We start from the raw sequence: 14,402 nt of genomic DNA on the forward strand, positions 1-14,402 counted from the left end.
TACATCTGTATGTCTACCTATATATCTACATATATATCTATCTATATATCTATCTATATATCTATCTATATTGTCCCATGACTTTTGATTCCTGGTCCTGCTGGAACTTTACACCTCCAGGAGAGGTATGTATCCATCTAGTTATACATCTGTCTGTCTACCTATCTATCTATCTATCTATCTATCAATATTGACCCATGCCTTTGATTCTTGGTCCTGCTGGAACTTTACACCTCCAGGAGAGGTATGTATCCATCTAGTTATACATCTGTCTGTCTACCTATCTATCTATCTATCTATATTAACCCATGACTTTTGATTCCTGGTCCTGATGGAACTTTACACCTCCAGGAGAGGTATGTATCCATATAGTTTTACATCTGTCTGTCTACCTATATATCTATCTATCTATATTAACCCATGACTTTTGATTCCTGGTCCTGATGGAACTTTACACCTCCAGGAGAGGTATGTATCCATATAGTTTTACATCTGTCTGTCTACCTATCTATCTATCTATCTATATTAACCCATGACTTTTGATTCTTGGTCCTGATGGAACTTTACACCTCCAGGAGAGGTATGTATCCATATAGTTTTACATCTGTCTGTCTACCTATCTATACATAACTTTTTATCCATCTATTTATTTGACTATCCATCTATCTATCTATCCATACATCTATCTATATATATCTATCTTTCTAGATACACTTTAAACATCTTCATTTTTTTGTGTTCAAAATATCTAAAACTGTTTTTAAATAAAACACTCAAGGATAAAGGATTAATTAATTCAAATTTTCTTTATTTCGAAAACGCAGAAGTTGACAAACCTAGGGGTGCCTAAATATTAGGTTGATAAAGTATTTATATAAAGGTCAAATAAGGCTTGTCCACTCCGACGTTTTTCACTCCTGCGTTTGTCCTGGGATCTGAAATTTAAATAGCTGTCAAATGCAGAATTGCAAACATAATACTTTGGAACAAATAACTTTAATTGTCCAGCATCTTATTCCTAATTCCCTGCAACAACTGGATTGATTGATCTATTCAAACTTAAACTAAATCCAACTTTTTGTAGACATTCATTTTGTGAGGAAATACGCAAATTTCCCTCAAATTGAAATTGGAACGACCACACAATAAGAGTTTAATGCTTGACTATCGAGTTGGAGAAGCTGCCCCCTCCCCCACCCCAAAAAAAGTTAAGAACAAGTTAGGGGTGGTGGGGGTTCAGTTCCCTTTTATGGTCCACATTTAAGTTTGAGGGATTGGACCGAAAATACAGTTAGATTTATACCTATTTTTAAAATTCTGTATGTATGCTTCCCTTTTTTATTAGCGAAGCTCTTCTATAACTTAACTGATTTTCTTAGCAGCATTAAAGGATACATAGATGTTTATATATATACTTTCCAAATAAAAATATGTACCCTTTAACATACTTTGTCTGTCTGTATGTCTGTCTAGAAATGAATGTTGTCATCCTTGTTTTTATCATTATTCATATTCAAATTCAATTTAAATTTATTTTTCTTTAATGATTTTCCCTATAGTAAGAAAATTTAGTATTAGTTGAAATTTTTTATGGAATTGTATACATAATAAAAATTGGCAAAAACACGTATTCTCATTTCTTCAATTTTATTTATGTCGCATAAATTTCATCCATAATTACTTTCATACCATAAGAATAGTCAAAATGGTGATTTCTTGAGCGATTAGAAACAACCCTATCAGTGACATTGTTAAGCTTCGCCTCTATAAAAAAACTGACTTCCTTGTTTATCCTAAACCCACGTGAGTTTTTCGCAAGTATGTACATTAAGAGATATAAGTTTTCCGGAATTTTAATGTAGGGAGTAGATTTGAAATCTGCATCAAATTATTTTTTATAAAATTCGTTTTTTGTAAAATTCTTTATCTAAAAGCGAAAATACATTTTAAGTTAATTAATTTTGACCAATAGGATAGGTGGATTTTAAACTACCTGCGCTCTAATTGGTTGAATGATGTACGACATCCAATCAGAGCGCAGATTTTTTAAATCCACCAATCACAGATGCCAAAATTAATTAACTTAATTTGTATTTCCGCTTTTAGATAAAGAATTATACAAAAAACGAATTTTATAAAAAATCCTTAAAATTTGATGCAGATTTCAAATCTACTCCCTACATTACAATTCCAGAAAACTTATATCTCTTAATGTACATACTCCTATAAATATTTTGCTATGAATATTTGATAAAATACCTTATTTACATATATCTCAAATTATGCATAGAATTTTGAATTGACAGGGATGACAACATCCATAAAAAGTCAGACTTTAGACTTTTATGGGTTATAATTTGTATGGGTGAATTAAAATTTAATATATCTACCGAGAATATAAAATCACTCTTTTACCCCTACATGCACGTTCTTGCACTCCCAATAATGATGAACAAAATTACCACTTTTATATTAAATAATTTGGTGAAAACTTTGGAAATTGTTAGTTAAAAAGTTTTTGAAGCTTTTGTTAATAAAAACTGAATGTACTGCAACAATTTGCCAATTTTTTAAAATGCCACGTTTTCACACAACTTTTTCTATTAACCTTTTTTTTTTCCTAAAAATCTTTCAGCCTATTGAGAAAAAGAATTGAAAAAATGTAAATGTACTTAAGTATAAAAAATTTTATGCATTCTGTGCAGAATTGGAAAATTCTAGATAAATTATATAGATCATCATGTTTAAAATCAATAGGACATGCTTAAAATCACTGACCGACCGACATGTTTTCTACAAAAGCTTAGCTTTTAAAATATTTTGGGATTTAAAGGTATGCTAAACATTAGCAGGAAGTGTCAAATTGCGATAATCTATAATTGCCAAAATAACAATAGCAATAGCGGACCGATACTTATTATATAAAAGTTTCTCGTTTTTGATTGCGGTCTTCCTAGTTTTTTTTGTAGCACTTCTAGTTTATATAATTGTGCCAGGTTTTATTATAAAAATTGAATTCTAAATCAATGAAAATATCTGTTTAAGACAGATGTTTTCCCCCATGCTGTACTGTCTTGTTCAGTACACTTTACAGGAAGGGAGGGACTGTAGCCTATACTGGTACCCAAATTTTTCTAAACATGTGTCTTATTTTATTGCTTTACTTTGGGTACTTTTATCAAACTTGATTGATTGGCTCAAACCAGCAGTGTTCTCAAGTTTTGACCAACTACTTTAATCTACAGAAGGGGTAATTTTGAATATCATCATTGAAGAACTTTTCGTCCATTAAAATTTCCATTTAATTTGAAATCCCCTTTTTTATGTTATTGATTTATATATTTCCAATAGATAAAATCCTTTATTTTTAAATGTTTTGAAACAATAAAACGTAATTTAATGACGTTGTTTCATTCATTCTTCTTTCTCTGTTTCTTTCACATGAAATATAAATGATAAGTTATTTTATAATGAAATTTTGTTTAATTAGATATAAATTTGTGTATTACATTTTTAGATGAATACTGAATACTTGATCAATTATCTTTTTGTAGGGATTATAAGGGATAAGACACTGGTCAAAAAATAAACGTAGACTTTAAATTTTATAAATCTTATGGGTTAAAAAGTTTGGATACTGTCAGTTTGTACCAACCAACCAAGAATGAATATAAGTACTAAACGTTTCTTTTGAACAAATGAAATTTGAGTTCCAGTATTTGTCATATATCCCCTCCCTCTTTGACTCTAGTACAAACTATGTCTAGCAATAGCAAAGTAAAATAATAAGTAGGAGTTTGCAAAAAAATTTATGTAGGTTGAACATTTATTAAAAATTCATACATTATTTATTAATGAAGTAAAGAAAAATGTAAAAATGTAAATGATTTTGTTGGGCATCTACAGAAGGATTAATTTTGTTTATCATAGTTGGGTTGCTACATCAATTTTATGTTAATTTTCTTATGCCTTAAGATCACTGGGAGACGATAACTACATCACCATTTTCCTTTCCCTGTATCCCTGGTATAAAGTATACATGTGGGAAAAAATGTGATGTGAACTTTCTTGCAGAATTATTTCTTCTCGCACTTTTAGAACAAGGATGACAACTCATATAAAAGCAAAGCTTTGAAGTCAAAGAGTATAACAAACGAATATAAACACCTGTTGAGTGTCAAACTTAATAAGCAGAATATCAATTTAAAAATAAGAAATAAAAGTATTTCTAAATTGCGTGAAAAACATACTTAAATTTTTGGGACTTCATTATAGAGATGTAATAAAAAGTTTAAGTGCATTTTAAACAGCAAAAATGAAGAAAATCAACCTTTTAAAAGTAATAAAGATTAATGAATATATATCTTATATATCTTATACATCTAGCTATCTTTCAAATAGATATTAATCTATCTATCTATTTGCCAACCAAGACTGTGGCATATAACATGAAGTGCATCCACTCGTGGTCGGGAAGGTTATAGGTTTGATTCTCAGCCCAACACTGCATCATAATTAAAGACGTTAAAAGTTATACCTACAGCTGATGTGTCTATTGACCGATATAAGTAGAGTACCTGGAATGTCTTAGCCCAGAATATGGGAAATTAATTAACATGCACAGTTGGGACTTGCAAACAAAGGTTGTGCAATCAAAGAGTTGGTTGTATGTAGAATCATTTAATAGAAATATTTGCTTCAAGAGCTAATAGTTTATTATATATTTTTATCTATCTATTCATTTATCTATTTATCTATCTAGGTGATAACAACATCCTGTCCATCCTTTCCAGAAATGGGGTTCAAAGATTCCTTCCTAGCGGCCAAATATTGCACTCCACAGGGTCAGTGGTGGGTCCATCCGGATACTAACAGGTAGTTTATTTATCTATCTATCTGTCTATCTATCTGTCTATCTATCTGTCTATCTATCTGTCAATCTATCTATCTATCTATCTGTCTATCTAAATATCTATCTATCTATCTATATATCTATATATCTATCTATCTATCTATCTATCTATCTATCTATCTATCTATCTATCTATCTATCTATCTATCTATCTATCTATCTATCTATCTATCTATCTATCTATCTATCTATCTATCTATCTATCTATCTATCTATCTATCTATTTATCTATCTATCTATCTATCTATCTATCTATCTATCTATCTATCTATCTATCTATCTATCTATCTATCTATCTATCTATCTATCTATCTATCTATCTATCTATCTATCTATCTATCTATCTATCTATCTATCTATTTATCTATCTATTTATCTATCTATCTATCTATCTATCTATCTATCTATCTATCTATCTATCTATCTATCTATCTATCTATCTATCTATCTATCTATCTATCTATCTATCTATCTATCTATCTATCTATCTATCTATCTATCTATCTATCTATCTATCTATCTATCTATCTATCTATCTATCTATCTATCTATCTATCTATCTATCTATCTATCTATCTATCTATCTATCTATCTATCTATCTATCTATCTATCTATCTATCTATCTATCTATCTATCTATCTATCTATCTATCTATCTATCTATCTATCTATCTATCTATCTATCTATCTATCTATCTATCTATCTATCTATCTATCTATCTATCTATCTATCTATCTATCTATCTATCTATCTATCTATCTATCTATCTATCTATCTATCTATCTATCTATCTATCTATCTATCTATCTATCTATCTATCTATCTATCTATCTATCTATCTATCTATCTATCTATCTATCTACCTATCTATCTATCTATCTATCTATCTATCTATCTATCTATCTATCTATCTATCTATCTATCTATTTATCTATCTATCTATTTATCTATCTACCTGTCTGTCTATCTATCTGTCTATCTATTTGACGATCTGTCTATCAAATATATAGATATTGCTCCCCGCAGTTATAAACCTTTCCTGACACATGAGAAGCTTCAATATAAAGGAGAACCTTATCGGACTAGTGATCTGCGAGATCCTTCTATTATACACACGACATACATCCTGTTACTTTTATAAGAAGAATATATTTACATAAATTTCCTTACTTTTTAACATTTATATACAGTTTCTCTTTTTGTACAATTATCCGGAAAGGTTTTTTATTAATGGTTTTATACATACAGTATAATTCATTTTTAGTATACGGAGAAATGTTTGGAAACCAATTATGGTGACACATGAAAGAGTTATCCATCTATCTATTTATCTATCCTATTTACATTTATTTAATATATCAATTTGTTTATATATCTTTCTATTAATCTATCCTGCTACTAATTATCTATATATCGAACTATCAATCTATTTATTTATCTATGTATCTATCTACCTTATATTAATCTAATTATCTATTTTAGATCCTGGTCTAACTACACAAGCTGTTTGGACCATACAGATATTCATTTCAGAAACTATATCAATATTCTTACAGTAAGTTTTTATTCATTTTTTACTCCTGTAACAATTAGGTATAATCATTGTAAAGTCCATTGGTTCTTTAAAACATATTTTATTCAGTATTTTATTATAAAACGAGGGGCTGCATCAAGGGTCTCTGCAATCGAAGGATTAGGAAAGGGTAAAAATAACCTAAAACCATCCTTAGACATATGTATATGAAGCTTAGGTAATCGAAATCTTACTACCTTACTTCTTTATATGACAGGATATATGTATAATACCTATTATACCTTGAATTTTCAATATAGTGATTTCTAGGACAATAAGGAATAAGACTATTATGCCCGTTTTCCACTGTCCATATTATTAAGAGCTTTGCTTTTATGCAACCTTAAATTTAGACCAGCGCGTATTAATAAAATATGCGTGTTAAATGAATGGAGAAAAGTGTCTAAAGTTTTGATATACAAATCAACCTCTGTGAATAAATAATAATAAGAAAAAAGTTTCTTCATTTTCCTTATATAAATAAAACTGTATACTTATCTATCAATCTATCTATCTAGGTAAGTGGACTAAGTATCTCGTTGTTTGCCCTGACGATGTCGCTGATTATATTCACAATATTTCCATGTCTTTCACCTAGCAGGTAATTATACATATCTATCTATCTACCTTGTCTCAACCATGACACTTTGGTTGAGTGTGACTTCCGAATTAGCGGGAAGTTCTCGAGATCTGTTGGCGAACATACAAACCCCCAATACCAGGAACCATCAAGTTTCAACAGCAGGTTTGATTATAGATTTATTGATGAAATTATTTCAAAGTCCTGAAATTATAAAATCAATTAATACAAAATTCCAGTTTTTATAACCACGTAATCTTAATTGCTTTTTAAAATCATTTTTATCTACGGTTAAGAATCTTTGGAAACTTTGGCTTTAAAGGAAAATTATTTGGTTTAATAAATCATTGTTAAATGCAAAAATAAAAGCACATAAAAAATTACTAAAACATAATATTAATCATAATTAAGTTTCATGCTTAGCTGGCTAAAGCCTTTTTTAAAACTACATATAATCGTCCTATACACCATTCCACTTAATAAAATTAACAAATTCTACCTGAAGTTCTTATGGTTTCAAATCCCTGGTATACTAGGGTTGTTCACGCACTATGAGACCAATGATAGGCCCAATTTTGTTCTCCGAAATCTTCACACACTCATATCTCATTCAAAAGTAACGAACGTGGGCGCATCAAAATATAAACAATCCATACCGCGTCACTCTATGAAAGGAAAGTCAAACAAGACGACATTTGCGCTTAATTTAGGATAATGATAAGGAATTAATTTCGATCTTGATAAACACAAAGCTTCCTCGAAAAGAGGTTAAGACACACCCCCCGTTTGAAAGTCAAATTAACTTCCTTAACGAGATTCAAGGTTTTTTGCGCTGAGCACTAGCAACATTTCTCACTAAACTCAACTCACCATAATCACATGAGAATGGCCACATCCCAAAAAACGTGACAATTTTTGCTCCTAACTTTAATGAAACCCCGTGAAATGCATACACAATATTATACTCCTCACTAGGACTCATAATACCTCACATTTTAGGATAGAAGGATGGGGATTGGTTTGTACCATACAATATTCCAGGCACATGACACTCACAAGATCACATACACAAATCCTAAAATGGATAATCCTATTAATCATGATGTTGTGAATATAACAACTTATACTAAATAATAATCATTTCATAATCAATAGGTAATAAATCATTATTAATAAATCAATAAGTACCTACGAAATCAGGTTGAAATGTAAACAATAATGGTAAAATAAAACGAAATAAATCTTAGACAAGAAAATTAAGATTTATAGGTACTTAAAACTAAATTTGTTAAGCATCAAAAAGAGTAGTAAGAAAAAATATTTCAAAATCCTTGGGCAGAAAGTTTTTCAAACTTAATGAATAAGAACTGTACTATCTTAATCAACAATAAAACTTTTCAATACTTAAATAATAGCAAAATAATAATAATATCTTCGTTAGAATTTTCATCGAAATTATGAAAAAAAATACCAATTTTTCTTTGTAAAAATATGAGACTTTAAATATGAATTTTCAATCATTCCTTGATCTGAATAAAAATGTTTTACTTGATTGAAATTCATATGTAATCTTAAAAAAAAATTTGCTAAAAAATACTTGATTTTTTTCTTAGAATAAATATCGAATCACGCAACCTCGACACATTTATTCTTTTTTGGTAAACTTTTCAGGTAAGTTTTATAATGAATTGTACTTTTGAAAAGAAATTAAACTCAATAAAATTAAATTTGAGCATATGAAATAGAATAAAAATTAATCGCATTTCACTTGATTCTTATTTTAGGCATAAAAATAGGCATATGAAAAATGTGGCTTTTTTACTAAAAAAAATCTCAATTTCCATAAATAAGAATCAATTATTAATCATAATTTTTAATAACTGCCTGACTGATACAGCATGTTCTTCCAGGGGAGATTTATCTGACAGCCTGAACAAGACTCTTGCAGTCTTTCTCCCATCCTCAATCCTCGTCACTCGGCCCATCCGCAAACATCTCATCAGCGGATTGGTACTCGTAACCAGAACTATATCTCCATCAGCTAGCGGCTCCGCCATCTCATCTTTCCACTTGGACATCCGTAATATCTTCGGTAGAATCTCCTGGCGGTAGGCAGTCCAAAACTGGGCAGACAAATCTTCTAACAACTTCAACCTGGAGGAAATTTGGTCCTCCGGTTTCATCGCCACATTGCACAACGGCTGGCGGTCAACATTTCCCAGCAGCTGGCCAGGGGTAATCAGCCGCCAATTCTCCACGTCGTTCGCAGCTTCTATCGTCAATGGTCTGCTATTCATCAACTTGCTAACCTCTGCCAACAGCACCAGGAGCTCGTTAAAATTAACAGAACTATTCACCAACTTCTTGGACAGCAATCTCTTGGTTAATCCCACCATTTTCTCAGCTTGCCCAATAAAATGGTGGGCTCGGGCCGGGATCTGAGACCAAGAAAACTCTACCTGGCTGCCCAACTTCTGCTCTAAAACCTTGCGAGCAGCGGATAATTGTGTGCCCATGTCGCTTACTATAACCTTCGGCAGACAATGAACAGCCTCCAACTTGCGCAGGGACAACAGGATACTGCTGGTATCATACTTCTCCAAGGCATCTAACCATAGCGCCCCTGAGAACCTGCAGACTACCACGAACACCCACACCTTCTTCGTTGCTGTCTGACTCCTCGTTTTGGCGGTAGCTCTCCTCGTAACCAGTGGACCCATAAGGTCAACTTGCACAGCTTCAAATGGCCTGCTCGGAACCAACTTGTCAGGTAACACATCCTTCATGGTAGTACGACATTCCTTGGCCCTCTCAACACTGCAGGGCCAACACTTCTTCACCTCCATGATGGACAACCTCCTTGCCTTCACAATCCAGCACCAACGGCGGCTCTCAGCTAAAGTTCCACGGACACCAGAATGAAGCTCAACATGCGCTTCTCTCATAATGATAGAAGCTAACCAATTACCAGGCTCCAAAATTACTAAACCTGGCATGTCTTCAAATAGCATTTTACGGCCACCAGTAATGGCGTCAATGACGGGCTCGCCACGACCAACCATTTTAAGAATTTTCATCTCCCTGGTCATATATTTACCTCCGGGACCAACGACAGGCCAGGTCAATGATACTTCATGCACTAATGGATTCAATGACGAATAATTGCCTTTAGCGTCATTTATCCACTCATCCTGCTGGCTATGTGACACAATGAAAAGTTCCGCCGCTGCCATAAAATTGTACAAAGACGGCTTGTACACAGAATCTGCGGCTGCTACATGACTACCAACGGCTGTAGTCTCGCCTTCTTGTCTGCTCTTTAGCTTCTTCAACCAGGTGTTCGATACTTGCAGGACAGCTGCCATAATACGTTTGGCCTGTCCAAATGATCTCCTGTGCTTAAACCTAAAGACATCTTCAGCGGCTTCTCCGGCAACTTTCATTGAACACAACTTAACCATTTTGGTATTCAACTCCTCCGGTGGTAAATCCTGCTTGACTTGCTCGGCAGTTTTCACCGGCCACGCACTTTCATCCTGGCGCAACCATTCTGGGCCCAATCTGTACCTGGAACCTGGTCCCAAATCTGATACCTTGCAGGTGCTTCTGGTGCCCAAATCTGCAACATTGTGTGTCCCAGGGACCCACCTCCAGTCATCCTTGTTGGTTGCAGATTGGATTTCTCCAATACGATGAGAATTAAATGTGTTCAACATGGCACTGTTGGAAACAATTTGTGATAAAACACACGATGAATCAGTAAAGTACATCACTCTGACAACATCGAAGGGCAGGGCATCTCTGATGGACTTTGCCAACCTTGTGGACATCTGGCAACCCATCAATTCAAGGCGTGGAATTGATTCAGTCTTGACCGGCGCAACTCTTGACTTGGTGGCTAGCAGGAACGTTTCAAACCCTTGCCTAGTTGGCCACCTCAAATATGCCATACATGCATAGGCCTCTGATGACCCATCCAAAAACATCATCAAGGATGGAAGGCCAGTTGGTTCCTCCGGGACCACACAACGGTCAAACTCCAATTTAGCGACCTCAGCTCTGTCCTCCAGCGACTTAACAAGTTCATCCCGTAGACTTTTTGGAATGAAATCTTGCCAGCCCAAATTCAGCAAACATGTTTTCCGCAGGACAAGTTTAATTCTCAACAGAATAGGGCTGCAAAGCCCGATAGGGTCGAAGGTCTGGGCGGCGAACCTGTGGACCATCTTCTTTGTCAGATTCTCGTCCAAGGCGTCCTGGAGGTTGTACAAATCAGCATCCTCTTTCACCTTCTTTCCCTTGACTTTACCATCTTGGTTGACTCTCGTGGCGATGGATAACACATCAGTGGCTGGCTTCCATATCAGCCCAAGAACCTTGGTTGGCGGGCAATCATCACCAGAATAAATGACTTGTTTGAAGGAAAAACTACCTTTGCTGATAATTCTGTCGGCTTCTTTCATCATCTCCTTGGCTTCTGGCACAGATCCTGCTCCCGAAATAACATCATCTATGAAGCTGTGCTTCTCAAGCTTGACTGCAACTGGAATCTGAGGTAACTTGAAATCTTCCTCAGGGTAGGTAGGTATTTGTGGCTCCTTCCACAACTCAGGTTTTGCAACAATTTCACTACCATTTATCTTACCCTCTCCATACATCTCCTTGACCTCTGCTTCACTCTTTCCGCCGAACAGGCGGGACGTCAACTTCAGGGCTGTAACTGCCAAATTTCCCGCAGCCAACTCGCCAAAATTCACAACTTTAGTCAGGTAAATTTCAAGTGGACCGTCTGGCGTCGGGGAAAATAAAACTCTCTTCATCTGGCTGTCGAACTCTGTGGCCAGGATGGAGTTATAAAACTTGGAAATGTCCGCGGTTAAACCAACCTTGTAACCGCGGAAAAGCAACAAATGATAAAAAATCTTCTGCATTGGCGGCGGACCTCCCAGCATTATGTTATTAAAACTGGTACCCTTGAACGTCAGAGAACTATTTGCACACAATCTCATGGGTGTGGAACTTGAATCCTCCTTGAAAGCAACCACTATTGATGAACAAGACTTAGGCCCTTCATACTTCAACTCTTCAGGCGATGCTTTTTGAAACACGCCTCTGGATATGGCGTCATTGAATACCTGTACATACATATCATAGGTACCTTCCTTGACCATCTTGGCACGATCCTTTTCAGCAATTTTGCGGGCTAAACTCTCATTGTAGGGCAAAGTGTGAGGATCTTCAATGTAAGCATATTGACCTGTCCACTTGTTGGACTGCAAGTCTAGTGTTAAACCTGCCTCAATTATCCTCTGCCTCTCACGCTGGTCCCAGGTAGTGCCGTCGGCCATAGCCTTGCACTCTTGACAGGCAGTACATCCTGGACAAAGTGCCTGCGGCTGTACGCCAAACGATTCAGACGTCAGAAAGTCTGGCAAGGTGCCTCCACTGACACTGACAGCCTTATATGCCGACTTTTGATCTCCAGCTCCACCGTCAGCACTTGTACAGATAAAACCACTACCAAAAATGGTTCGCCACAACATAGACTGGCCCACTTTCTGGTAGGTTGATGGAAACACGTCAGGATGTGTATTTCCAATGATGATATCTAAGCCTCCACTAATATATGTAAATCTTTCTGGCGGCATCTTAAATATATCGGCGGCGGTTTCTGGGTTGACCGAGCGCATCTCGTTGGCCCCGCCGAGGGTAGGCATGACAGCTGCCTCAAACTCCCTCAAATTACCGTCCCTGTCCTTCAGATAAAACACAACATTGCGGCAGGAAGACTCACTGCCGTCAGCTACAGAAATAGTTGTATATCTGCCGGTAGATTTCAGCTTCAACTTGTTGGATAACTTCTCAGACACAAGTGGCAAATTTGCACCAGAGTCAAACATGACAGTGGCGTGGCAGGTGCCGCCGCCAGGTGCTACAACAGGAACTAACTGAAGTAAGAAGGTACAGGGGCTGGGTGCAGAACTTGACTTGTAGACTGTATTCACACCAGCACTAGCCTCATGGAGCAACCTACTATGATATCTGTCGCAATTATTGGTGCCACAAACACCAAGCTTATCCGATTTATTACACTTGTCAGCAGCATGGCCGTCACACAGGCAGAGTTCACACAACTTTTTCTGCTGAACAACTTTCTTTCGCTCAACCACATCCATCTTCTTAAACGTGAGGCAACGGAAAATCGGGTGTTTCTCCTTGCAGCTTTCCACAGGACATGTACTGTTCCACTTGGAAGCCTTGTCCTTTCCAGCCTTTCCATTCTTATTGTCGCTGCGGCCAGATACTTGCGCGGCGGCAGCTCTGTCACGATTTCTCTTGCCGGCGCTAGTGTCATAGGACATATCACCGGCCAACATTGCTCCCCTGGTCCTCTCCAGCAGTTCTACAATCTTCTGGATGTTTGGTTGATTCATGCTACCTAGCTCCATCATAATTTTCTCTCTCAGACTTTCAGGGCACTTGTCTTTGAAAATATGAATAAGAGTTAGGTGGTGGTAATCCTTAGCTGCAGAACCAACGATGGCTTCTACTTCCTGCATCGTGCTCTTGAAGGTAGCAATTGCACTAACCACGTCCACAGGTTTATCCACAGGTTTCATCTTGTTCAGCTTAGTTAAAATCTTCATGAACCGGCGAGTGTTTGATAAAAACATCTGATCGAGAAACGACCATTGTTCATTATGATCTCTAATCGCTGACACTTGCTTGCGTAGCTCCGGGTTGGTTATCACCTTCTCCATACACAACATCAGACTTAACCTCTGGTCAGAAAATCCGTAACCAGCGCATAGATCCTTAAAGACCTGTTTAAAGTTGGAGTAATCCGTGTCAGTACCGTCGAAGGACGGCAGCAAACTGTTGTCCCAGCGCCCATACTGCGGGTTGGAACTCCGAATATCCACGGCAGACATACTTCTGGAGAGTATGGCAGGTGTCCCACTCTCATCCAAGTTAGATGAACGACGTTCCATCTCTCTAAGCCTTCGGTACATATCACGTACTTCTTGGCGCAACTCCATGGAAATTTTAAGCACTCCCATGTCCATCTTCACCTTCTCAATGACGTCGAGGTTCCTGGCGACAGTGCTTGACCTCGCGTCGTCTGAATCATTGTCAAGCCAGTATAGAATTTTCGTACACTGCTCCAACGACGCATAAACTTTATCTGCAACAGTTTTCTGTTCACTAGCTTCATCCAAATCACGCTTGAACTGGCGCAGCTCACTAGTCTCCACGGCAGGTTTTAGACTTTTTATTAGGTCAGATTGGTCCTTGACCTCACTAAAAATGTCACGAATTTATTTTAAATTCACAT

At 36.1% G+C, this 14,402-nt stretch overlaps 1 protein-coding gene across 2 annotated transcripts in view; it reads left to right on the forward strand.

The window, feature by feature from the left end:
• LOC145328310 (calcitonin gene-related peptide type 1 receptor-like) overlaps positions 1-14,402 on the forward strand; it is a 42,901-nt gene that overhangs the window by 10,471 nt on the left and 18,028 nt on the right. For both annotated transcript variants that reach the window (XM_080171937.1, XM_080171938.1), the window contains 3 exons: positions 4,763-4,875; positions 6,396-6,468; positions 7,005-7,087. In XM_080171937.1, the coding sequence (XP_080028063.1) occupies positions 4,763-4,875; positions 6,396-6,468; positions 7,005-7,087 (269 nt within the window). The remainder of the gene's footprint in view (positions 1-4,762; positions 4,876-6,395; positions 6,469-7,004; positions 7,088-14,402) is intronic.

Source organism: Acartia tonsa, chromosome 9 (assembly GCF_053477335.1).
Source record: "Acartia tonsa isolate MP-2025a chromosome 9, ASM5347733v1, whole genome shotgun sequence".
NCBI classification, from domain to species: Eukaryota; Metazoa; Arthropoda; class Copepoda; order Calanoida; family Acartiidae; genus Acartia; species Acartia tonsa.